This window comes from Diceros bicornis, chromosome 17 (assembly GCF_020826845.1).
Source record: "Diceros bicornis minor isolate mBicDic1 chromosome 17, mDicBic1.mat.cur, whole genome shotgun sequence".
Classification (NCBI taxonomy): Eukaryota; Metazoa; Chordata; class Mammalia; order Perissodactyla; family Rhinocerotidae; genus Diceros; species Diceros bicornis.
In genome coordinates this window covers 2,539,469-2,566,725 of record NC_080756.1, presented here as the reverse complement: position 1 = coordinate 2,566,725, position 27,257 = coordinate 2,539,469, and the positions used below count along the sequence as shown (strand labels likewise).

Here is a 27,257-nt window from a genome sequence, read left to right as displayed (position 1 = left end):
CAAACACTATTTCTAAAGTGAAATATGCATAGTCACACTAAATGGGATAATTAAAAAGTGAACAGCCTCATGTCAGCGCGTAGGTTTTGCTGTGAAAAAATTTATATCAGGTCAGGTTTTGCCCCCAAATTAGTTGAGAAACTTTTAGGTTTTAGAGATTTTAGAATTTCAGAATTTCTGTGAGAAATGAGTCTGAAATTGTAGGAAAGGCTTACTCTCTGTGACTTTGTGTCTTTGGGGAAGATGCCAGGGTCTGAAATGGTACTTGAAGTGGGCAGCCTAGCAACAGTCTCCTGAGCAGTTCTTTCTGGCGCTGACACAGAACGGAGTGCGCTGCTACCTGATTCCTTAGTGCGAGTCCAGTTAAGTGTTCGGAAGTGGTGAAGATGTACCTATGTATATTGGTGCCTGGAAAGTTGTTGGTAAGTGTTAAAAAGAAATGTTTACTGATTGAGAGGTCATATTTTAGCCACAATTTCTTCTTGATAGATTTTTAAATCTCCCAATTAATAAGGTTTCTAAGAATGGTATAATACATTTAATTGTGAAGTAAGAGTACAGTAGGAGGTTGGAATAGGAATATTATAGGACTAGTATAATCTCTATTTAAAAATCCTTGATGAATCACTTGGTATTGACAAGGAAAGAAGGAAGTATCTGAAGATGCTACTTCGAAACTCAGAATTGATTACAAGCAGTGCCTGCTCGCTCTTTGTGTTTTCGCCACTTCTGCTTATTGCTAGCAGCCTAATTAATACCCAAACTTCAGTTCTCATTGCCTTTATCTATTCATTGGTATATGCATACTAATATCCAAGAATGCAAACGTGTATGCCCTGTTTTTTGGATACTGACTTATGTCTCATAGAATTGCCAGGACAGGCATGTTTCAAAGCTACTTTAGGTGGGGAGGGGTAGTACTGACCTAATAATTATGCAAGTAAGTGGAATAATGTATGGGAAAGCCAAACGTAAGCATTATTTATGGTTTCCAAAGTGTGGCATGCCTTTTATTTTTTAAGTGGTCTTTGTTTTACTGGATTCTAAGCACATCTTCGAATAAAACAAAGAGGTTAGAGTATAAAAGGAAGAACTTAAATTAGTCAAAAACGACTTCATAAGACCATTAGCTGCACATGCCCTGTGGGCATTAAGCAGCTAGCATAAACTGCTGCTGAGATTGAGATCTTAAAATAACTAGAGAAAGGTATGGTAAGTGCCTGTGCTTCCACGGTTTTTTATTAGTTGGCCAATTTTTCTCCTCTGAATTTTCGGCAGGTTTAGTAGGGAATTTTGCATTAGGAATATCCTGGTCTTGAAATTTCATTTAGAATGTAATGTAGTCATGCAAATTATGAACCCACAATCTAAAACCATGGCATTCTTATTATGGTTTCAAATGCATTTGGGGGCAGTCATATTGAGCTTTGTCATTTAATCCTAGTTAGGAGGTTAACAGTAAAATGAAATAAAATAATTTTTGTAGTCATTTATTCCTTCTCTCGTGGAAGACAATAATTCTGTTTATTTCTGAATTCAGTTTTATGTTGAAAAAGACTGTAAAAGTATGCTTTTATAAAATGTTCCCCTATCCTTGAGGAGGGCAGTGTATTGTAAAATCTGAGTATTTATATTAAAAGAAATATTTGTGGGAAAAGAAAAATATTTGTGGCGTTCTTCCATTCATGAAAATGTGTGTGTTTTATTCTGGAATCCAGCTCCTTAACTTGAATTCTAATTTATCTGCTAGAACTAAAGTGCCTCACTTCTGATTTCTTATACCTCTGCCCCAACAGCTCATAAACTGTACTTAATAGAGTATTTGCTCGAAATTCATGAAAGCAGATATTTTCCATACCTAATGGAGATGTCTGTGTGGTTGATGGAGCTATTTCATTCTGCAACCTGTTTGACAAATTACTGAGTATCTTTGATGTTAATGTTAAATTAACATTCTGGAGTCACAAATTCAAGAGACTTAGAGAAGAACAGACTTGAGCTAGGAACGCAGAAAGACATCTGGTTAGCCTTCTTACTCCCAGTAACGGTCATACCTTTGGAGTGGTGGTGTCTCTTTTTTTCTGTGACTTGTGGAACCTAAGACATTGAGAGCGGGTTATGTAAATTACTGAAGAATCTGATTTCTGGAGACCTGAGAAACAGTAGAGACCCTCCTTTCCTGTGCTAAACTGGGGGACACTTATTTGGAGGCAAAGAGATGAATAGGATCGTCTCTGGTGGACCCTGACCTTTCTTTGCTAGGGGTATAGGTCTTAGGGTCTCAAGGACGAGGGGAAGTGTTGTCAGAGTCTTCAAGAGGTGCTTTTAAAAACTTACACATGCGCACAATCCCTGCTATAATGAGAGATGTTACTGATGAGCATTGCTCTAGTATCACCTACCTCTCCTAAGCTTCTGAGTCTTCAGATTTGAATTTGATCTGACCTTCAGACCTTCCCTCCCCCATTCCCAGCAATGACTTTGTTTTGCCACCTCTTCAAATACCCCGTGTGTGGCTCCTTTCTTCCTGTCATGCCAGGGCATGGCCCATACTGCCAGACTACATCTCACAGAAACATAATATCTGACTAAAAGTGTCTTCTTGTGTAGATGCATGGATGTGTGTGTTCACATTGTCTTTTAGAGAGACTCACTGGTGTCTGAGAAGACACAGACCTAAGTGAGTCCTGATGGCCAACCTTGCTTTATAGAAAATGAAAATGCCAGGTACTTAGCTGTCCCAGCCTCCCTTGCAGCTAGGGCACAAGTACTTGACATAAACCTGGCAATCAAAGGATTTTTCTAAAATCTGGAGGGAAACTTTGCAGCGCACCAGTGGCATGACGGCTTTAATTTTAGACTGTTTATTATATTAGCCACTTCCAGAATCAAAGTGGACAGATTTAATAGATTAGATTTAGCATCAAATGTAAAAATGTTCTTTACCCAAGATGCCTTTCATTTCCATTTTGTCTGTAAAGCTTGATGGAATTTTTGGATATGTTTCGGACCTACTTTCTTGCCCTGATAGCACTATTTTATCATCCTCACTAATGGCCTTAACAACTGTGAATGTGTTGACTAAGTGAATAAGGTGCCTTGAATGAATGTTGTAAAAATGAGCAGCATCAGCTGTGCCAGAAACAAAATCATTGTTTCTGGCAGATAGTCTTCGGCATTCAGGTAGACTGTTCTCAGTGATTCCTTTGAGGTTTTTTGTGGGGGGCTTTTTGCATACTATTTTGCAGCTAATTAATTCATCTTGTAAAAGTATTAGACATCGGTGCTAGCTATTTAAGATAAAATATTCTACAACAGAAGTTTTCGAATGTTTTTAAAGTTATAACCCTGTTTCTCCTTCCCCTAGACCACAGCAGATGTTGATAATTGAGAACTGTACTGTTTCCCTTTGGGTCCAGACTTGGTCTCAGAATCATTCTTAACACTGCACTCCAGATATCATTAACGTTTTGAGTTGGTGTTTGAGCTAAAACCCATTTGCCACCAGTGAATTAATGGACAAAATCTATCCTTATCTCTTCCAGACTCTAGCCTTTAGGGCAAGTATCAGCAGACTTTTTCTGTAAGGGGCCAGATAATAAATATTTTAGGTTTTGTGGACCATACAGTCTCTGTCACAACCTCTCAACTCTGCCATTGTTGTATGAGTAACCATAGACAGTATGCAACTGCATGGCTGTGTTTCAACAAAACTTTACAAAAAACGGGCAGCACATGGGATTTGGTTTGCGGGCTGGAGTTTGGCAACCCCTGCTCTAGGGCAAGAAACTGGTTTTGATTCATTCAACAAATAATTGCCTTTGGTATTCTAGGCCTTGTGTTAAGTGTTGGTTATGCAGCAATTAACCTTACACGTAGATCTCTGGCCGTAAGGTATTTAAGCTTTAACTGGGTACTTTTTATGCACGTGGGCAGATCCAGAGCAGCTTCTTGAAGAAGAATGTGGCTTACCCCATATATCTGCCTCACTCGTCAATACAAGTGAGATCTTAGGCAAATAACCCTAAGTGCCATGTTCTGCGGTAGTGCTATTAACTAAAAGTAATCTCGGTATGCTTTAGATATGAGATGCTGGAGTGTCAAAGGTAACATCCTGTTAGAAAAATAGAGAGGCGAAGATGTGTGCATGTGGTGCTCACCTACACATAGTAGGTGCTTAGTATTCATGCCGTGTTGTAGAAGAAAGCTGAACTCACCAGTCATCTTAACGGGCTTTGGTCAGTCTCTTGCAGTTTCTTTTCCTCTGTGCGGTATATTGTTTCAGACCACTTAATTTTGGTTTTCATCATCTTATTATAGATTTTTGTTGGAAACTTTAAGTTATGCGTTTTTAAGGTAGGCTGCCTATTAATCATACTTTAATAAAATGCTTAACATGTCTAGATGTGTTGTTCAGAGTTCTGCTGTTAGAACCCCTTTTATTCATTTAAAAAGTACCTTTAATTTTAATTTTCACAGTATTGGTATGTTTCTTTTCAGAATGTCCAGTACTACTGTGGCTTACAATAGTCAAGGCTCTTGACCGGTGCTCAGCGATCTCCATTGTCCTACCTTGTAGACTCCTTGCTGTTGGACTCCCTGTTCCTTTGTGCCCTGAGACCCCCACAGGCCATGCTCGCTCTCATGGTCTCATCTTCCAGCTGCGTCTGGCTGCCTCTGCCTTTGCTCCCCTGCTGTTTTCCCTGGTGTGCTCTTTCCTATTGATATACTGTAACTTTTATTCATTTGCCAGGTTCTTCATAAATCTGTTCCTTACCTCTCTTCTTCTGAATTTCCACACTATTTTTGTGTTTCTCATGATATTTTCTATATTTTTATGTCTAATCTCTCCTGCAAAATTGTAAGCTTCTTGAGAGCAAGTATATTTTGTTCATCTTTGTAACCTTCATGGTGACTTGCACTTAATGCATATTCAAATACTAACTAGATGAAAGGTACACTTTTCTAATTAAGCAAGGAACAGTGCATCTTCATGAGAAATGTTCTTGGACTTTTGGTGTGTGTGTGTGTGTGTGAGGAAGATCAGCTCTGAGCTAACATCCGTGCTAATCCTCCTCTTTTTGCTGAGGGAGACCGGCTCTGAGCTAACATCATTTGCCAGTCCTCCTCCTTTTTTTCCCCCAAAGCCCCAGTAGATAGTTGTATGTCATAGTTGCACATCCTTCTAGTTGCTGTATGTGGGACGCGGCCTCAGCATGGCCGGAGAAGCGGTGCGTCGGTGCGCACCGGGGATCTGAACCCAGGCCGCCAGTAGCAGAGCTCGCGCACTTCACTGCTAAGCCACGGGGCCGGCCCCTGTTCTTGGACTTTTATCCAAATGAGAAAACTCATGTCAAAATACATCATAAATTGTAAAGTCTATACAAATATTGTCTGTTACCATAAATAGTCAAATGTGGCTCTCTGTTAAGTGCTGCACACAGTTTGGTTTTTAATTTCCATGTTTTATTTAGCAAATAGCATGGTTCTGTTGTGAGAAAACATAAGCTGTGTAGTATCCTCAAATGTTTGCAAGATGTTTTCTAAGCCTTCAGAGTTCTGCATCTTTAAGATTATGATACGTGAGAGGAAGCAAATTTCTATCAAGACGTGTTCCACCTAAGATGACCACCCATCTTGGTTTGCTCAGGACTAAGGATTTCCTGCAACACAAGACTTTTAGTGCTAAAACCAGGACCGCTGTCACCCTGATGCCCCTCTGTGATGTAGCCATCTCCTTCGCATATCACTGTCTTGGTATGATTTCAGCAAAGTATGATAAATGCCTGGTGACTAGGTGACTGGTTTGGTAGGAGAGGGGTGTTGCAGGCACTTGGGCTTTTATTTAAGTTTCTGAATATTGCTTATTTTGGACATTCTTTAATGTTCAAATGAAAATAACAATAGTGCATTTGATTAATTAATTCGTCTATTTAGGCATATATTTGTGTATGACCTATCATGGTGGCCCTACCTGAAGGTGGTGCTAGTCAAATTTTTAATTAAAAATTGCATAATCTGTCAGATTAATGCCTTATTTAAATGTACTTTATTAGATGTAGCAAAGTCTGAGATGGCCTGAAATTTTTCTTAGTTCCCTTTAAAGTGATTTAGACGTTGGCCATTCAGAGACTGTTTCTTAAAGAAATGCCTAGGATAGTCTCTCCTTTGTCATTCCTTTGCTAGAATTTGCTTTTGTATGTGTTCATGTTATGTAAGTCAGAGAACTCCATGGCTGGAGATCTCTCTAATAGCTGGCATATGACTTAAAATAAAGCAGCTACTAAAAATCCTTGCAAATTTATCAGCAGTGAAGCCATAGTGGGACGTAACTATTCTGCGACATGCACTACGCCTGGTAGTATTGTTGGAAAATATCCATTAAAAATATTGATACTTTATACCAAAAAAGGCATTAAAAACCTGGTTCCTCCGCTTTTTTTTTTTGGTTCCTCTCATTTTGTAATGATTAAATTTTAATGTGCCTCATGGGGCTATGTGGAATAATAATAGTGTCCTTAATTTGATTAATCTCTTGGCTAAAATAGGCTCTTCTGAGATGGTTTGCTTGGTTGTTATCTTTTCATTATGTTTCTTGTTTTAAGAATGTGAATAGAGTTCTTTTGATGTTATTTTAGCTTTTTATGGTTCTTTTAGCCAGCTTGTGAGACTTGCCAGCTTATATCCTGGACCACACTGTTGTAAAAAAATTACTTGTGCCTTTAAAGCAAATGTATCCAACATTATACTCGTATATAGAAATGTAAAGATCAGATTTGGGTGATGAAAAGAGAAGACAAGAAAATGGGAAAATGTAAATTAAAGTTTAAAAAGAATGGTGTACTTTTCACAGAAGAGGAGGAGATCTGTACTTCTTTGCTTGTAGTACTTTTGGTTGATTTTTAGTAGATACTTTTTTTTTAGATTAGACCTTAAAAGAATGTGCAGTAAACACTGGCATGGTGTCACCGTAGCAGTAGTATCTGTTTATTCCTAGAGGAATCAGAAGTGGGATGTAAGAGGCTTATTGCCCTATTTGAAAAGGCCTCAGGTAGTGAGGAAAAGGAGCAAGTCCAAAGACACTGTGTGGCGCTGTGCGGGCAAATGGTTTTTATATGTAGTGGTTTATTGTACAGTGAGAGTTAGTCACTGAGTGTTCTACGCTGAGAAACTCATTAAGCCTAGAAAGATTTTTGGTTTTGTACAATATTAATTTTTTGTGTTTATATTTCTATTTCTCGTAAACTGGCAGACGACTCCATGAAAGGTCATTTGATGAAGCCTTACAACTAGAACTATAAAACCTTAAAATTGAGATTTGTAATCATCTAAATAAATTATATATTTCAAATTAATAACCCAGAAATATTGAGTGAAACAAATGACACATGCTACATTTATAATCTCGCTAAACAAATCAGTGTTCTGTTCTATGCCTGAATCTTTTTGAACACAGGCAGTGAGCATCTTCTTTCTCATCTCTTTAGGAATAAAAGATGCTATTGCCATGTCCATATCGTTGTCAGTTTTTCTTCTGCTGTCTTTGAGACCTGTTCCTAAAGATACAAGATACCTACTAAACCGAGTCTGTCCTCGTAGGCTCCCTCTCTGGTCTGATGGCCTCACTGTCCATCTGTTTGATCCTGCTGCATCCTATTTTTCTTTCCTCACCCATGTAGTCTGTCACCGTATTCTCTTGATTCTGACTTATAAATTTCTCCAGTATGCCTTCTTTTTATTCCTTCTTGCACTGCTCTGACTTAGGTTGTCATCTCTCACCTGTGGTAAACTCGTACTGAATTCCCAGAATTCAGAAAACTAATACTCAGTTTCTGTGATCTTTCTAAAACACAGATATGTTCATATCATTTCCCAACTTGCGAACTCTTAGTCTCAGTTTCTTATAGAATGCAGGTCAACCTCTTAAGCAAAGAGGGGCCCCTTCCCCCCACCCCGTGCACTCATGATGGGAAGAATTCTCATGCTAATCCTTTTTCCCAGAATCTCCCAGTCAGCTCCTCTCTTCCCTTACACTACCCACTGGTCTGGTTCAAATGTCTACTTAAGAAAGCCTTGCATGGCGTGTCCTTACAGACAGAGAAACCCTTCAGTGCACCCACAGCGCTTTGTTCTGTAGACCTGCGATTGTGAACGAACACAGTGCAAACAGGATAAACATTGTTATGTTCTCAACTAACAAAGCATCTCCTGGGGTGTAAAGGCCACTAAAATATGGTTGTCATTTGTTTTTTCTCAAATTTCTGGGATGCACTGCCTCTCTGTTTTCACGATTAAAACTAACATCTCTAATCTGGTTATTGAAATTCAATTGTATAACAAATTAATGTTTTCCCTTCATATTTGCCACCTGTCTCCCCCTTTCCCTGCATGAGAAATAATGAGAGCCCTTATAAATAGGTGATGGAGTAGAGACAGTGGAATTGATTCCAGAGACGCCAGGGTAGAATGGATCAGACTTGGTAATGGGCTGGAGCAGACATAGTAAATTACAGCCCCCCCCCCCAGGTGTGCAGTTTCCGATAGTGTAGTGTAGTATAGTATAGTATAATATAGTATGCTTTTGAGGTCCTGTAGGTGCTTCAAGTTTTAAGCACTGTAAATAACAAGATAGATGGGATAAAAAAAGAGCGAGGAACGTTTACTGACTGCTTATTACATGTTACTGTGTTAAAAACTTTGCATAGGTTAAGTTATTTGATTTGAGTCTTAAAAATCTTAAGTAGGTACTATTCCCAGTTACAGATGGAGAAATGAGGCACAGAGAGGTTAAATAACGTGACCAAGATCACTTGGCTAATATGTGTTAGAACTGGCGTCCTAACTCCGAGAAATTAGATCTAAAGCCTGCGCTTTTAACTGTTGTTAGATTTTCGTATTTTATCGTTTTTTCAATTTAAAATGTAGTTAACTAAGGCATGTGTATTTCAGATTCTAAGATATGTAGCAAATAATAAAGTTAATGTCTATACTCGGGTTCCCTAAATTATATTTGGAACACACAGCAGTCTTTGAGTCACTCTGTATGCCTATAGAATTTACAGCTAGATCTGATGAGAGGGAAAAAACTGACAGGTTAAATTTTAGGTCATGTCCAAAGATGTCTTGGGAGCAGGGGAGAGTTCTACACAAATCCAGCCTATTTGGAGGGACTGGTAGAAACTAATAAGGTGATCGTGAGCCCACATTATTTCTTCTTGCCTGCTTTTGAAACATTGTTGGAATCTCCTTTTTTTGTCACTTAACTACCTTGCTTATGTGTTGACTTAGCTAAGAAATCTATTAAGAAACTGATTCTTCTGCATTTGTCAGATTACTTACACATTGTTATTCTCTAGTTAATATATTCCCTCAGAGATGTGATCAAGTACTGAAGTGAAAGGTAACTACAGTAATAACTCCAGTAATAAAACTAGAACCTCTGACCTTAAATTGCACATCAAAGTGTATGTTGGAATAAGCTTTATTTACTGAAAATATTAATCTGTGAAAAGGGCAAGGGAAGAATTTTTTTCCTAGTCGAGGTATTATAAATATGGTCAGAATAGAGAAAACGCGGGCCGGCCCCATGGCTTAGCGGTTAAGTGCACGCGCTCCGCTGCTGGCGGCCCGGGTTCGGATCCCAGGCGCGCACCAACGCACGCTTCTCCGGCCATGCTGAGGCCGCGTCCCACGTACAGCAACTAGAAGGATGTGCATCTGTGACATACAACTATCTACTGGGGCTTTGGGGGAAAATAAATAAATAAAATTAAAAAAAAAAAGAATAGAGAAAATGCTGTATAAACAGTTTGGTAGTCTACAAATTCGACGCTTGACTGGATCTAGAAGTCTGGTTCAGAGAGCAGACCTTTCTTGGCAGAATATGTCAGTAAGCTTGGAAACACTTCCCATTTGTCTTCGTCATGAGAGAGGCAGACAGCTCAGAAAGTAAATGTGATAAGCAGTATTCATATTAACAGCTTTCTGTTTACTTTGTAGTTCCCTGTTAGAAGTTTTATTTTTAAAGGAGACTATGAGAGGTAGTGTTTGGACCTCTTATTTTTTTCTTCAAAAATAATTTTTAAATCTGCTCAGAAGTTTTAAATTCTGTCATTGTGTCCAACAGATTAGTACCAGGTTCTTCTGGCATTTGTATTAGTTAATTTTATCTGGGAGTGAGAAGAGAACACAGATACCCTCTTTAGCTGCTGATATCCAGCTTTGGGAGTTGGAGGCAGAAAGGAGAAGTCAAGTGTCACAGCTTCCAGAAAGTGCTCAGTGGGAGCAGTGATGTCACTTGATTTCAGGAACCAGTGGTTAAATGTTTTTACTTAGCCTTTTATTTATAATTTAAGATCACAGAATTTCAGACTGGGTGGGGGGACGTTGTAGCTAAACAGCTTGAGGATAGGAGAATTGCTCAAGTTACCAATGTTTTGGAAAAATTTTAATTTGACTATAGCTGTTTAGACACCTTTTGACATATTTTAATGGAAAGGAATTATGCTTTTTAAATGCCGGTTATCACTTTTCAACAATTTGATTCTTATCATAACCTACTTTTTATGTTTATTAATGAGATTGATTTAAAGAATACATCAGATTCTGAGGTTGAGAGCAGGTGTCTCAGGAACCCAAAAGTTGATTTCAACACTATTCCTGCTCTAGAGCATTTTTTTTTCTACTGGAAGTACAATTCCTACAGGGCAAGTATAGGAACTAATTTTTTTTTAATGCCAAGATTGTGCAGTTCATTTCCAATTGAGATTCATGATATCTGTCAATAATTGATATAAACTTAAATGGCAGTGTACCTATAAAAGGTAACTTGTTAATGGTCTTTTAAAAATCTGAATAGTTCTTTCCTTTGCTGGAAATGAATTATTAGTCTTTAGTCAGTCATTCTTTTATTCAACAAACATTTCTATATCAAATAGGGAACACCAAAGTTAAATAAGGTCCGCTCTGCATCTGGTTGATGATGGTAATGACTAACACTTAAGACTGTTACAGACAATATACATTCTTGTTTAATCTGTCCATCAACTCTGAAATTGGTAGTATCATGGTCCATCTTTTACAGATTAATATACAAGCCTAGAAATAAGTGACAACCCTCTGGTAAATTGTATAGATAGCCAGTTCTAGGTCGTCATCTTTCCAGCTTCCATGTTTTACCAGCCTGGGCTGCAGAGGTGGTATAGAATTTACTTTTTGTGTATAAGGAAAAACTAAGTTTAATCCTCAAATTTAGCCAGATAGCTTCACTGATTGATAATGAATTGGCTGCTCTTGGTTAAGGAAAGTCTTTAAAAATGTCAGTTGGTTATTTGTTTGGTTTCATCTTCTTAAAATATAGGATTTAAACATAGGTCCATCATTTAAGAAAGAAAAGATAAATCAATTTATTTGCTTTTCAAGATAATCTTGATGATGGCATTTTCAAGGTAACCTTGGATACAGATTTTGTTAGTGGATTAATATAAACAGTTTTCTTAATTCCTTTCGTTTGATGTTATGTTATGTTTTATCCTGGATAGAATTAAAGCAGTATTTAAAGATAGTCTGTTATTCATTTTAGTGTTTTATAGGTCAGCTTGATGACATTTGGTTCCCTAGTCCACATTTTTTGCATATTTGTTACATAGACTTTTCCCTTACAGCCACTTTTTGCTTCTTTTTATATTTTACTTCCTAATCTTAGTCCTCATACCAATATGTATAATCCCCTGTACAACGAATCTCTTTATTTGGGGTGATAGTTGAAGAGAAGTGTGTTTCCTGAGAGAGGACCTCATGCCCAAGCCCTAATCTTCTGGTCAAAAGAAGACCTTGACTGCACAAAGCATGTTGGACTCACATGCCAGAGGGAGGAAGAAAGTGTGGCAGGCCACTGCATCTTGCTTTGGTTGAGTGCCCAGGAGTATTAATGGACTTTTCCAGTTGTGGGCAGCCTGTGAATGGAAAGATTGTCCTATATTGTTTTCAGCTCTTTTATTTTAGTTTTATCTCTATTTGTCTGTAATATCAAACCACTATTATGAAGTTAGGAAAAGAATATTTTCATTATCATTAAATTTTGTTGCCAATGTTGAATTTTTTAATCATTTTTTTACATTAATTAAGAAGAGGGAATATAACATTAAGATACTTTTCAAGTTCTTTCATATATAATTCTTCAGAACCTGGCATATGTAATAATACTGGAACAGTATGTTGTGGAATTGAAAGGGACCTTAGAGAGCATCTAGTCCAGAAGCAAAAAACTGATGGCCCAGGGTCCAGATCTCCATACCTCAAACAGATTTTGTTGGTTTTCATAATATTCACAATTTTAAGAATTCGAATGACTAGCTGCATAAGCATTCAGTCTACTTGGCCACAATCCATACCATTCCCTAATATTAACACCTTGCTGCGTCAGGCATTTACATGCCTGTCTGGCTGAGGTGAGGTGTCTTTGTGTTCAGTGCTCCCCTCTTCCCTTATGCCCTCATTTTACAGACAAGGAACCTGGAAATTGAGAATAAATTGGTTTATGTCAAATTACATAATTCTTTAAATAGAGCCAAGCTTCTTAAATCCCAAGATAATATTGCTTTCTACTGCTTGTTGTCTCCTCTTAGAAGATGATGCAAGATAGTATATAACCAAGTTCTAAAGTATTTGGTGCAGCCTCTCAGAAAGGGGACCAGTCACTGGGCTGGGAGAGTCCTTCAGAGATGTCTCCTTGGCACTGTCCACTTAAGGACTGCATCCTGAGTATTTGCTAATCAGGAACATTCTATCCTGATCTGTGTGTTATTCTTGCTACATAATGGGTGGAAAATCATGAATAGCCTCCTGTAGAGCTGGCAGGGGAAATCACTGAGGGCCCTTTTATAGCTATTGAGTAACAGTACTTCATAAGACCAACTACATTTAGATTCCTCCAGAAATCCCAGTCATGCCTCAATTCGCAGAAGTAGAAGGGGCATTGAAACCAGGAGCTCTCCAGTAGATCCTAGACAGATCTCTGTGACTCTCCCAGATCCAAACTTAACTTCAGCCACAAATTAATTGGCACATCACCCCACCAAAGATGTTGGTTTAAAAATACTAAATAGGGGCCGGCCTGGTGGCACAAGCATTTAAGTGCACGCATTCTGCTGTGGTGGCCCCGGGGTTCGCCGGTTCGGATCCCAGGCACGCACCGACGCACTGCCTGGCAAGCCATGCTGTGGCGGCGTCCCATATAAAGTAGAGGAAGATGGGCATGGATGTTAGCCCAGGGCCAGTCTTCCTCAGCAAAAAAAAAAAGAGAGGGTTGGCAGATGTTAGCTCAGGGCTGATCTCCTCACAAAAATAAGTAAATAAATAAAATAAAAATAATAAACAGAACAAAGCCTAATGGTGGCCTTTTGTTGAAAGCAGGATTTAATATCAATCCACTGGAAGGACTCTTTGGGCACTTCCACCTTAACAGAAATCCTTCATAACCTTGTACAAAACAATCCCTCCATTCCCACACTGTCTCCCTTAACTTGCTTTATTGTGTTTTTCCATTGTGCTTATCACATCTAACATGTTTTATATTGATTCTGTTTGTGTCCGTACCCACCCCCCGCATTGTAAGTCCTCAGGATAGGCAGGGTCTTTTGTTTACTGCCTTCGTCCTATTGGCTAGAACAGTGCCTAACATGTATGTGTAGTAGGCACTTGTTATATATATTTTTTTAATTTTATTTATTTATTTATGTTTTCCCCCCAAAGCCCCAGTAGATAGTTGTATGTCATAGTTGCACATCCTTCTAGTTGCTGTATGTGGGACGCGGCCTCAGCATGGCTGGAGAAGCGGTGCGTCGGTGCGCGCCCGGGATCTGAACCCCGGGCCGCCAGCAGCGGAGCGCATGCACTTAACTGCTAAGCCACGGGGCTGGCCCCACTTGTTATATATTGACATTGAGTGTTGAATGCTATGTAACAGTAATCTTGATAGAAAGTGTCATTTCTTAGATTTTCTTTTTTCTTTTCTTTTTTTTTGATGAGGAAGATTGGCCCTGAGCTAACATCTGTTGCCAATCTTCCTCTTTTTACTTGAGGAATATGGTCCCTGAGCTAACATCCATGCCGATCTTCCTCTGTTTTGTATGTGGGATGCTGCCACAGCATGGCTTGATGAGAGGTGTGTAGGTCCACGCCCAAGATCTGAACCTGTGAACCTCGGGCTGCCGATGTGGGCGCATGAAGTTAACCACTATACCATGGGGCCGGCCCCTTAGATTTTCTTTTTTAATCCTCAGGTTCTAACACAATTCTTGGATCAGAGTAGGTCCTCGGTAAATGTCAACGCCAAGTAAATAGCCACGAGTTTTTTTAAATACATCAGTTTATCATTTTGTTATGCTTTTTAATTTCCCCAGTGATTTTTAGAATTACTCTTGTAATTCATAATTAGGGGCAGTAATATCTGAAGTTGGGTCTGTCTTAGGTCTTATTAATTAAAAATATATAATACAGAATGGTAGATAACTGAATCAGTTATCTACTTTTTGATATGTACTTTATAAAGTGTACATAGTAAACATATGTACTTTTACATTTAGACTAAAACTTTACTAAATTTAATTTTCTTTGACTCATAAGTCTTCACAATTTTCTGCTTAGCTTCATTATAGCATCCATTATTGTTTTTGTGAAAATGCCAGTTAATAATTTCTGATTGATGCAATACTGTCTTAGATAAATTTACTGAACTTAATGTAGAATATGATTGTGTCTGCTTTCCTCAGCTTTCATTTCAAGCAATTATGAAGCAGCCACTGAAACCTGACTTGGGAAGGAGCCCTTGGGAGGTTTTGTTTTCTCGTCTATGTCTTTGCTGTGATTTTTCTTTGAGACTAGAATTAAACAACTTCCTAAATTGATAAAAAGAACCAATGCAAACAAAGCTAAGTCTGTAAAGGGAATAGAGAAAGTTGTAGACAGTAATAAACCCTTTTAAATTAGTGAATAGGGCACCCAAGTATTTCGCAAGAAATATGGCAAAGTGTAAGAGCTATCAGTTACTTTGATTGATCAGGAGTTGGTTGTAGTCACACAGATTTTAGGGGATCTATATATGTAACTAAAATTAGGGGTCTTTAAATGTAAATGACGTATAATACCCAGAATTACCCCAGAAATTTTGGTCAAAGATAAGCAGCAGAAATATTTATGCATTTGAAAAATTGGTGTAGAAAATGTTTCCAGTTTTAACAGTAGTGGAATTTTCAGTGTTTTGATAATTCTTCACATATTTAATTGGTTTTCTTCATCTGTAATCTTAGATTCTTGGAGAAGCAGTGTGCATCATGCTTTGTATTTATAATTGTGTGAGTGCCTGCTTGTTGGAGAAGTGACCCTTTCTTGCTGGTGAAGAAGTGTGATATAAGTGAGAAGTGGCACTGTTGATAACACTCCTACGTTCATTTTGTGTATATGCTACGTTCTTGCCTGTTTAACCACCCAAAGAAAATGGGGACCTGGGAGTCCCTCATTAATTAATGAGTTAATATAATTGGTGTGTTTGTAGACTAAAGCTTGGTTCAATAATGCTGTATTTGCAGATTAACATATAGGCATATTATTGTTAATTAGCAATTCTTAACTTCCAAACTGCATCTAGTTTTTACAAGCAAATGCCATTATTTACAATGAATACCATAAAAGAGAACATATGTAAACCAAGAAAATCCTATCACCTGTATTGGAAATTCAAACTAGAGTGTTTTCACAGTTGACCAGTGACACCATAATTTTTGGCAAAATGTTTAACCAGTATCCCCTGTTGCTGACACATCTTCTTTTTAACATTTTCTGATGGAGTTGCCCTTAACTTCTTGAAGGTTGTTAAAATTTCTTTCGATGTTGATTATTTAGTTGATCATAAAATAGTTTTAATTGTTCTTCCCATCTCTTTAAATGGCAGTCCATGGCAATAATACCTAATGGATCTCTGTTGATAATTTTTAATAGCAGATACCCTCATTTTACCTTGCATCTTTTTCTTTTTTGTCTTAATTCTTATTTTCTACTGATGTATGAGAAGATACAGCAAACCAGCAGGCTTCTTAGAATACAATCATTTACTTGTAGCATTCCAGTTAAAGTACCTAGAACATAAATCCTTTGCCACCCTATTTTATCTTCCCTTTCTAGGTAGACTTTTTGACATGCTAATTAATATGAAGACAGATATTGCTTTGACAGAAGAGAGGGAATGTTTAAAATGTTAGTATTTAGGGCCAGCCCTAGGGGCCTAGTGGTTTAGTTCGGTGCATTCTGCTTCAGTGGCCCAGGTTCGGTTCCCGGGCACAGACCTACACCACTTGTGTGTCAGTGGCCATGCTGTGGAGGCCGCTGACATACCAGAAAAAAAGAGGAAGATTGGCAACAGATGTTAGCTCAGGGCAAATCTTCCTCAGCAAAAAAATAAAGTAAAATAGAATGTCAGTATTTATATTGCTTGGGGTGTTTCTTTTTCTATAAAGCACTTAAAAGTAATGTTTCATTTTATAATTTTCAGTAGTGAAATATGTCTTAGCCCTTTTTGAGAAGAAGCATACTAGTTGTTATGGTTTAAAAAATCGGATTAAAGCAATTTTGATTGGTTCTTCTTTTAAGCTTGCCTGCTTGTTTTCTTTAAACATATGCTGTTGCCATCAGTATATTATTTACCTGAAACATACATTTTTCTGCCAGCACCAATGTTTTATAATTTTTATTCATTGTGAGTTGTGACCGCCTAAACTTGCTATTTTTGAGTTTCTAATGGCCACTTTTTTATAATGCCCATAATTATCAACATTTTTAAATCGTAATAACATGGGGTAATTATAAGACAACTCCACAACTCCTCTTTTACCTTCAGTTTTTAATTTTCGTTTGTATGTGTTATAAATTTACTGTTTATTAGTAATACAATAAAACTGTCAAAAAACACAAGCAAAAGGAGGAGAAAAATGATCCTCCACCTTATATATATATCTTTACAGTTCAAAGAAATTAAGATTCATTTTACATTACAATCTCAAGATTTTCTTACTACTCCCAGAGTAGTAGTACTGAGATTCTCCCTAGGCTGTTGAAATTACAGTGTATAACTTGAGGTACAATAAATTGACTTGTGTAATTAATGTTAAGGGCAAAGATTACACCAGTATTATGGGATTTTTGTGAAGTGATCTGTTTTTTAAAGACTAACAAGAGAATTGTTTCCAAATCTTTTTTTCCTGAACTGCATTTAAAAATGATTCAAAATACTGATGTGTACTTAGCTTTTTGCTTTTTCGTATTGACTTGAGAGGTTGCTGTAAGACATTTCAATTTCAGAGATGTTAAAATGTTATTTTAAAAGTGCCTCTTAGAGTTAGTGAAATATACTAGTAAGCCTTAGAGTCTATAGCTAAAGAATTATAATATAGTTTCGTTGATCTTCCAAACTGGCTTTAGTGACAAGACTAAAATAAGGACAGAAACCCACATGTGGTTGGAAGATAGTTTTAGCCTGTACATTACCTAGAAGAGACTTTCTAAATCAGACAAGAGCTGGACGGCAGTCCCCCATCTGCATTCTGGCATGTTTTATTGAGCTGGTAGAGCAGGGATTCTCACCTGAGGGGACAGCAAGCAGTTTGGCTACACTGTATTGAGTGGTAGCTCAGACCATTGCTATTAGTAGTAGTATTGTTTAAAAAGCTGTCTTTTAATGATTGTTACTATGTGCAAGGTACCAGTGATTCTTAAGGAAAATTACTACAATTAGTTCCTTAATTTATTGAGACATACTGTATGCCAGGCATTGTGTCATGTTCTGGGGATATAGCAAAGAATAAAACAGACAAAAATCCCTTGTATTGTGAAGTTTATTTACATTCTTGTGTATTTGCCTCACAGCCTTATCGTGTAGCTATTACTGCCTCCATTTTTCCTGTAAGGACAGTGAACCTCTGAAAGATTTCATGACTTGCCCAAGGTTGTACAAATCTGGAATTTGAAACTTAGGTGCTGTGAACCACTGAGCTGTGCTGTCCAAGTTGTCCGTCTTTGGGGTTCTCTGAAAGAGAACAGTTATTCTCAACGTCTCAAACGGTAGTTATCACAAGTCCCTTTGCAATTCTGATGTAACTCTCCCCATCTTAAAATTCTACATGAAATGTTAGGAATTCACAGATTCCCAAGCTCCTTCATGGGCTTCCAGTTAAGAACACTTGAAGAGGAAAGTCCTACACTGCCCACAAATACACAGGTGCTGCTGCTGTCTTCCCTCCTCCCTCTCAACAAGCCGATGACAGATGTTACTTATGGAGGAGAGTTGTCTTTTCTGCCAAAAGTGGATGCAACCGTGCAGTCCTCCTAAAGACAGAAGTAATGGCCATTGCCCATCAGTCAGAGTTGATTTCACAATAAAATCCATTTTTGATCCTAGTCTTAGAATCTGTAAACAGTTTTTCAAAGCTGGAGTAGTAGAAAGCACAGATTTGAAAAATAGATATTAGTTCAAATCTTGGCTATCATACTGTTAAAAAAATTTTTTAAGGGAAAAAATATTCCTACCATTGATATTTATCAGGATGTAAATGAAAATACTTGATTGTTGTTTGGTCCATGTAAGAAAATATTGGTTAAAAAAGTAATGAAAGATAATGACTGTGCTCAGTTGTATTTCCTTCTTATCAGTGTTCCTTGTTCGAAAGCTTATTGGGGGCCGGCCCCGTGGCTTAGCGGTTAAGTGCGCGCACTCCGCTGCTGGCGGCCTGGGTTTGGACCCCAGGCGCGCACCAACGCACCGCTTCTCCTGCCATGCTGAGGCCGCATCCCACATACAGCAACTAGAAGGATGTGCAACTATGACGTACAACTATCTACTGGGGCTTTGGGGGGAAAAACAAAAAAAGAAAGCTTATTGGTACAGTTAGATGTGTTTTGTCACTACGTTTTTGGATTTCGAAGTCTATTGATGACTTTATCATGTTTCTCTACTTCAAAATTTGAAATATCCTCAATTTCCTATGACCATAGGAAAGTAGTAAGAATTCTTCTTGGTTGAGTTGCTAAAATTACAACAAATTGATAAGCATTATTTATAATATCCACAAGCTGGAAACAACACATGTCCATCAGCTGGTGAATGGATAAAGAAAATGTCATATATCATTACAGTGGGTGTATTTTTTATCAATAATAAGAAATAGAAGAAACAGATTACTGATAGAAGCAATAATATGGATGAACCTCACTCATTCTAGCAACATGTAATATTCATTTAGATAAATGAAGCAACTGGGGAAAAGGACCCCAACCATCTCATTAAAAAATGCAATTCCCAGAATTGTTTACTTTTTTTTTTTTTTGTGAGGAGATCAGCCCTGAGCTAACATCCGCCAATCCTCCTCTTTTTTTGCTGAGGAAGACGGCCCTGGGCTAACATCGGTGCCCATCTTCCTCCACTTTATATGGGACGCCGCCACAGCATGGCCTACCAAGCAGTGCGTCGGTGCGCACCCGGGATCCGAACCAGCGAACCCCGGGCCGCCGCAGCGGAGCGCGCGCACCCAACCGCTTGCGCCACCGGGCCGGCCCCTTGTTTACTTTTTATAAATCATAATTTTTTATTGATTCAGTTGTGTCAGTGTTTTTGGTTTTAGTAACTATACAGTTATGCAATCAGTACTACAACCAGTTTTAGAACTATAACCAGTTTTAGAACACTTCCATCACCCCCCAAAAATTCCTGTGTGACTCTATAGTCAATCCACTCCCACCCCCAGTGGAGAAAAGGCAGGGAGGGGACTGTTGCCCTTGGAGCGGGATTAAGGGACAGATTTTGGATCTTTCTACTTCCATTTCTTAGTGAACGTGGGACGTTGGTTCTCCCCGTGGCTCTTCTTGTAGTGTGTACAGGTGTCCTCGTCCATAGGCTCCCATTTCTTAGAAAACAAAGACCTTTTAGTTTAGTTTTTCTTTCTAGCTTGTTTACTTTGTGAGGGTCTCTGAAAATGCTCAGCCGTTGTAGATTTTCTAAATTACCAGTTTTCCATTTTCAGTTTCCTGTTCAAGTCTGAGCCCATTTACAGAAAGAAGGGACATATCTCCCTTTACCTCAGCTGTTGGGTCTACCAATATTTTTAAAAGTTTCCTGAAGTCAGTTTTTATTTTGTTTACAATTTAAATCTTGACCAATCTACCCTTAAGAAAGACTTATGAAATAGTGTATGTACTTCCTAGATAAGTTCTTGTTTTCTTAAGGCCAGTTTTTTAAATATTCTGGGCTAATTGAGATTCTGCAACAAATTTCTGTTGCTCTTCCTGAGATTTAGGAAAATTCTTAAACATAACTTAAACTAAATTCTAGACCAGTATTAAATTCAATTTCTATAGCTCTGCCTTCAAATCTAGCAATTAAAGAGGCTGTTGTTTAGTATAATTGTTCTTTTGCTGAGAAACTCTCAAGAAAGGTAGTTCATTTCAGAGGTAAAGGAAGGAGCAGAAAGGATAGAAGGGTTTTATGGGTAGTTAAATAGAGAGACAATGATTCAAAGAGGATAGGTTTCCCAAGGTTTGAGCTGGGGAGAAGTAAAGAGAGACTATCTTAGTCATTTTATTTTCAGGCCCCAGAATACCAATTAAAGAAGTTGATTATTGAATGTCATTTTGTCTCATAATTTTAAGAGATCACGAGAGTCAAGAAAAAAGGTGTCGGAGGGCCGGCCCCGTGGCTTAGCGGTTAAGTGTGCGCGCTCCGCTACTGGCGGCCCGGGTTCGGATCCCAGGCGCACACCGACGCACCGCTTGTCAGGCCATGCTGTGGCGGTGTCCCACATATAGCAATTAGAAGGGTGTGCAACTATGACATACAACTATCTACTGGGGCTTTGGGGAGAAAAAGGGAAAAAAAAAAAAAAGGGAGGAGGATTGGCATGGATGTTAGCTCAGGGCTGATCTTTCTCACAAAAAAAAAAAGAGAGAGAAAAGGTGTCAGGGTAATAAACTGGGAAGAGGCACATTGGGAACTTGGTGGGTGATACAAGTGTTTTAGATCTTAATGAGGGCTGTGTTTGTCGTTGCGAGGGTATTAGCATATGTCAAAACTCATTTAACTGTAATGCTTAAGAACTGCTTGTTTCCAGGCGGGCCCAGTGGCACAGTGGTTAAGGGCGCACGCTCCACTTCGGTGGCCCGGGGTTCGTGGGTTTGGATCCCGGGCATGCACCAACGCACTGCTTGTCAAGCATGCTGTGGCAGTGTCCTATATAAAGTAGAGGAAGATGGGCACGGATGTTAGCCCAGGGCCAATCTTCCTCAGCAAAAAGAGGAGGATTGGCATCAGATGTTAGCTCAGGGCTGATCTTCCTCTCGAAAAAAAAAAAACTGCTTGTTTCACTGGATGTAAATTATTCCTAAATAAAAATGATTTGAGTGCTTTAAAAAATTTTTTTGACAATCGTGTCCTTACAAACAGATTCTCAGGTTCCCTGACCGAGCAGAGGTTAGGAAGGGGCCGCTAATCTACAACCCCGTAAGTTATTGACCTTATCGTGAAGATTTTGTAAGGGACCCAAGAAGAAGTTTGACCAGTCACTCACCTGTGCCTGAAGTGGTCACTGGTTTTACTCATCTTCAGCCTTTGGTGCTTGGGGCCAGTTTGAGTTGGATTGGAGGCTCATTGGGCCTATGCCTCCTTCCATTCCAAATGGAGCACTCCCTTATTCAATAAACTGAAATGGCAGTGCAGGACAGAACAAAGAAAATGAAACAGAATTTTGCACAAATAGATAAAAGCAAAGCAAGTAGCTGAAGAAATAAACTAATGGCAAAAATATTTACCAAATAGCACACCTCCAAGCCAAAACCCAAAGGCCTCATTTTCCTATACAGAGACCTACTTGGTACAAATCCTAGGATAACAAAATCAGTTTGGCAGTGTGAGCTCAAGGAACCAATTGGAGCTCCCATCATTATTGAGACTGACCCGTCTGTTAGCACATTCAAAGAACAAACAGAAGCTGGACACAGGCAGCCATTGAGCACACGTTTGTGCAAGGACATCATTTGGAATGATGCCAGATGAGGGTCTTTGGTCAGCTGTCAAAAGAATGAGAGGACACCATTCAGTACCTGAAACAAAACCCACAAAGCTGAAGTTATTGATTACTTAAGGAAAAGCTATCCTGGTCAGACACTGCTGCTCCTGAGCAGAGCAGACTGCTAGTCTAAGGGTTTTAGGGAATTTCAGAATTCAAAGATTGACAAACGTTCAAAGGCAGGCGTGAGTTAATGCCAGTCTTAGAAGTGCTGTCACTCAGGCGAAGACAGTTGTTGATTGGTTGGCATTCTGATGTGTGTTTATCCAGGTGAGTCCTTTTTTTTCTTAAGTTATAGATAAAGAATGGCAAAGAAGTCATCAAAAAAGTGATACAGCCCAGCTACATAAAGGATAAAAGAATGCAGGGAGATGAGTCTAATTTTATTTGTGTTAAAGTGTTTGGTTTGCTCTTTGTGATGTTTAGGAAATTCTTGTCCCCAAAGTTACCACATTTCCTCTAGTTGGGTTCAGAAACAAATTTAGGGGTGTCTTTCATTAGAACCCTAAGAATATTTCTCAAATAGATCAGTATACGTCTGTGTGGTTGGGTAATGTGTACATGGCACTGATAATAGAATTGTCATCTAAGTAATCCTATTTTTAAATGATTTTTTACATTAAAGAAATAAACCTGACTTCAGTTACATTTTTACAAAGAGTGATGAAGGGGCCGGCCCGGTGGCGCAAGCGGTCAAGTGCTCGCGCTCCGCTGCGGCGGCCCGGGGTTCGCTGGTTCGGATCCCGGGAGCGCCTTAACGCACCGCTTGTCAAGCCATGCTGTGGTGGCGTCTCATATAAACTGGAGGAAGATGGGCACGGATGTTAGCCTAGGGCCGGTCTTCCTCGGCACAAAAAGAGGAGGATTGGCAGATGTTAGCACAGGGCTGATCTTCCTCACCAAAAAAAGAAAAAAAAAAAGTGATGAAGACTCTTTCTTTATTTGTCCCAAATTTATAGGCAACCTACAATGTGGCATATTCTTAAAGCTGAAAGTTGATTGAACTTTTATTTCATATCCTTTTCCTAAAATTATAATCTGGTAAGAACCATGCAGCTCACAGAAGTTAAGGAGACGGTGTTGAAGAACTGGAGAAAAATCTATGGAAGTGATGGGTTCACTAAGTTTAGAAATATAGCAACTAGTAAGTGGGGAAGTCAGCAGCTAACTTTTTTTTGGTTTTTGTTTTGTTTTGGGGTTTTGTGGTTTTTTTCCCCATTTAGGAACAGAGGAGATATAGTAGATACGCCGTGAATTTAGAGGCGGAAATGAAGGAGGGAGTTTTGGAATGGCGTCCTAAGGAGAAACACAGGAATAGCACAGAGGAGAGGGAAACAGAGGCTGTCTTATCTGAGAGTCTGGGCTGGAAGGAGAGAACATAGAACGAGATTTCGCAGAGAGCTGTTCCGCCAAAGTGAGTCCGTTCTTTATTGACGACCTTCAGGAGTGAGGGGTCGTCGATAGTCCACTAGTTTGCAGAAGCATAGTAGTGGTTATTGGTTGATTAAATGTGTGGAAACCCGTTCTGGTAGTTACTTGTTACTGTGACTAAAGATCTATCCTTTCTTGATTAAGAATATTGAAAACCTGTTCTGGTGGCTACTTTTGTACCATGGCCAGGCCATTGACCAATCATTTTTTTCGAGGAATGTGGGAGCTTTGTATTCTCATATTATCCCCCGCCCTGGAACCTTTTAGGATCTTCTTTCTGTATCCTTAGGATACTGAAATTTTATAATGATAAGGCTTGGTAAGGGTTGTTTCTTTATTTTGTTTTGGTTTCAGCTGTTTCATCATACTGAGCACTCAGTAGACTTTTTCAGTCTGGGCACTCATATTCCTGAGTTCTGCCTCTGATTCCTGACCATTTTCAGGCTCTTTGCTCCCCCACTTCAGGAAGAGATATTTGGTCTGCTTTCTGCACTGACTCATTCACCATTCATGTACCCCAGGGGTCGGCAAGATTTTTCTATAAATGTTGGAGGCTTTGCGGACCCGATGGCCTCTGTCGTAACTACTTAACTCTGCCATAACAGCAAGATAGCAACCACAAGCAGTACACAAATGGTGGGCGTGGCTGTATGTCAGCAGCACTTCATGTACAGAAGCAGGTGGTGGGTTGGAGTTGTGTGCAGACCCCAGCCCTGTCCTGTTCATCTTTACTAGAATATTAGCTAACGGGGGCAGAAAGGTTTTGTTGTTGTTCATTGGATACAGCCCTGTACTCAGTAGGCACTCATCTACTTGTGACTCGGCTACAGATGGTTCAGGAAAGGGGGTAAACGTGTGTCACTGCCATCTTGTAACTAGTAGAATACCGCATCCTGCTGTTTTCAGCCTCCTCCCTTTTTTTTATTCTCAACAGAGTAAATATTCTATTCTAATTGAATTTAGGATAGGGCTGAAAGTTATGTCTGTAATTCTGCAGTTTCTTTCTACTCTGATGTGTTATCAAAAGCCCTACCTTTAGCATTGTTTAGTAAGTCTGTTTATAGAATGCTCCATATTGGTATGGTAAAGTAATCATTTTAAATAAATCTACTTGCTTGAATGTCTTATTTATATAAGCACATAAATACAAAGATATTACTTAAGAATTTTTTTTTTCTTTAATAAGGTACTAGCTTCTGACGAGTTTGCACCATGCGTGAGTATAAGCTAGTCGTGCTTGGCTCGGGAGGCGTTGGAAAATCTGCTCTGGTAAGTCGTTCACTGTGCCGAAGCTGCTCACTCCTAGACCTGTTCTTTTTCTGGGGAGTTTTAGGTTTTGATTATTTGTCAAGGTGAAATCCCATAGTGATTTTAGAAGCAATATAATATTTTTCTTGTACTTCTAGTCAACTTTTAGTTGTATCTGGGTAGATTATGCTCTCTCTAGAACATTGGTTCCAGACCAACATGAGATATACCAGAATTTTGGGCTAAGCCTGAGGGTCAGAGCATGTAAATATGTGTCTATCTGCATTTCAGAGCCAGATAGGAATGAATTTTGGTTTCTCTCATTGTGAGTTGGCTTATAATATATATTTGATGTTAGAAAATATTAAATAAAGCTTATAAATGATAAAACCTTTAATTACCTTTGTCCAGTTTTTACATTATTTTCGTAGCCATCTTTTGTCATCAGGGGATATTATAACAAGAAAGAAGACACTTGGTGGGTGGGAAGGGGGAAACTTGGGGAAAATAACTTGATGAATAGTTCAGAGTTTAGCAAAGCCCCACACTATGAGAGATTGACCATCTCACTTGGCCACTTAGAGTGACCACCTGGCACAGAACCTGACATGCTGGGTCAGACTGAGAGATGTATACAATGGGGCGTGAGCTGCTGTTTCATTTGTAAATATATCCAAAGTGGTGGGAGGTGTCTTAAGTGTGCACGTGTGTACACAAAACAGCCACTTTAATAAGATTCAAATTAAGCCCTTAAAACTGAAACAGGAGATATTTTTAAAGGTTTAAATATATGATGTCTAAATTTAGAATTAGCTAATAAGGAGCATAGTGATTATTAATTTTCAAAAAAAGCTTTCTAAGGTAATTTTCTCATCAAATACATACATTCAGATGTAGTAGTGGTTATGTGTTTTCATCAATGGCATAACTACCCATGTGAAATCGGTGGTTAGAAATGTACAGATTTGGATTTGTTCTTTTCCTTAGAAGTATAATGGCATGTTAATTTTTTTTCAGACTGTACAGTTTGTTCAAGGAATTTTTGTCGAAAAATATGATCCTACGATAGAAGATTCTTATAGAAAGGTATATGTTACTTTAGAAGGCCTTTGCTTTTGACTTGACTGTAAATATAAATTCTTATTTTTAGCTTTATAATAATTGAATGTTTACAAAATAGGATGAAGAAGCAGCATTAATTAAAAGATTAGTGGGGGAAGTTCACACTTGATTATTTCCTGGCATTTTGTGTTTACCAGTTTATGAGAATCTTAAACACTTGCTCTCACTCTCTTTCTCTCTTATTCTCTCTCTCAGAGAATTTTAAGTTTATCCTGACCCAAAAATTGTAATTTGACACACAGACTTTAGAGCTAGGCCATCCATTTCACGTGGTAACTCCATGTTTCTTCCCCCACCCCACCCCCAGAATGAATACCCTTAGGCTCCCTTCTTTTTAACTTAGAGATGTTCAATACAGAAGTCTCCCTAACCTTCCTACTTATAACTCTTTGAGAATGTGCCACTGCTCATAATAGAAGGGTTTATTTCTATGTCCGCTGACACAGCATTTGACAATGAAACTTAATGTGCAGACATTTTTAATTCAGTAGGGAGAGAGTTGTCTCCTCACCCTGGAGCAGCCAGCCTCATCCCTGCTGCTGTGCAGACACTGTGTTTCCATTCTTCCCTCTGTGTCCACAGTCTTCCAGAAAAACTGGAAACCCCTTCCTGCACCCCATGTGTAAGGCAATATTACTCTTTTCTTTCTACATCTAATTCTAAATAGTTTTTTTTTCCTAGGAAATGTTAGATGAAAAGGGTAGGGGTAACAAAGATATATAATTTGGTAGCTGTCCTCTGCTTCTTTGCTACCAGAAATTTTGTTCCAGAGATGTGGTTGTCTAGAGAATTGAAGGTGTGTCTACAGTATGGCAGAGCAGAGATAGAATCACTTCTGATATCACTGGAACACAGAAAAGAACACATGACTTTTGCAGCTAATACAGTCTGGGGGGCAGTGGACCTTTATTAGCTAGCTCTGTTTCTCCTGATTTGTTAAAGTATTGCTTGAGATGAGTTGTAAAGTGGCTATAATTGACCTCTTTGTTTTAAATATCATATTAGCTTTTGTATATATTAAGGTAGTCTTGTATACATAAAAAAATGAAGGTGTATTTTAATTTTCCCCCAGCAAGTTGAAGTAGATGCACAGCAGTGTATGCTTGAAATCTTGGATACTGCAGGAACGGTATGTAAAACTAAGTGCCAGAGTGTATGCACAATTCATGCAGTATTGACCTTGTAAATTCTGGTACTGTAGAGACACACCTTAGTTAAGCTTATTTAAAGGTACCACTTGCTTTAATCTTCAAGCTGTTTTTTATTCTCTTGAATTCTACTTTTTGTGTGTGTGCTTTGTAATTGCAGTGGGTCAGTTATTGAATAAATAGAAAATGTGTTGGGATGAAAATT

The 27,257-nt window shown here is 38.6% G+C and overlaps 1 protein-coding gene and 1 long non-coding RNA gene across 3 annotated transcripts in view; one reads left to right on the top strand and one right to left on the bottom strand.

Moving 5' to 3' along the window:
- The window catches only part of RAP1B (RAP1B, member of RAS oncogene family), a 44,676-nt gene that overhangs the window by 10,449 nt on the left and 6,970 nt on the right, over nt 1-27,257 (top strand). The window contains exons 2-4 of the mRNA XM_058557680.1: nt 24,721-24,803; nt 25,800-25,868; nt 26,977-27,033. Of these exons, the coding sequence (XP_058413663.1) occupies nt 24,747-24,803; nt 25,800-25,868; nt 26,977-27,033 (183 nt within the window). The 5' untranslated portion in view covers nt 24,721-24,746. The remainder of the gene's footprint in view (nt 1-24,720; nt 24,804-25,799; nt 25,869-26,976; nt 27,034-27,257) is intronic.
- LOC131415827 (uncharacterized) overlaps nt 17,811-27,257 on the bottom strand; it is a 35,823-nt gene continuing 26,376 nt past the window's right edge. The window contains exons 2-3 of one of the 2 annotated variants that reach the window (XR_009222516.1): nt 21,606-21,737; nt 17,811-18,076 (exon numbers count right to left, since the gene is read on the bottom strand). This is a non-coding gene — a long non-coding RNA (uncharacterized LOC131415827). Of the gene's footprint in view, nt 18,077-19,609; nt 19,950-21,605; nt 21,738-27,257 lie in introns of those variants that run through there. The other variant, XR_009222517.1, reaches the window with a different exon arrangement.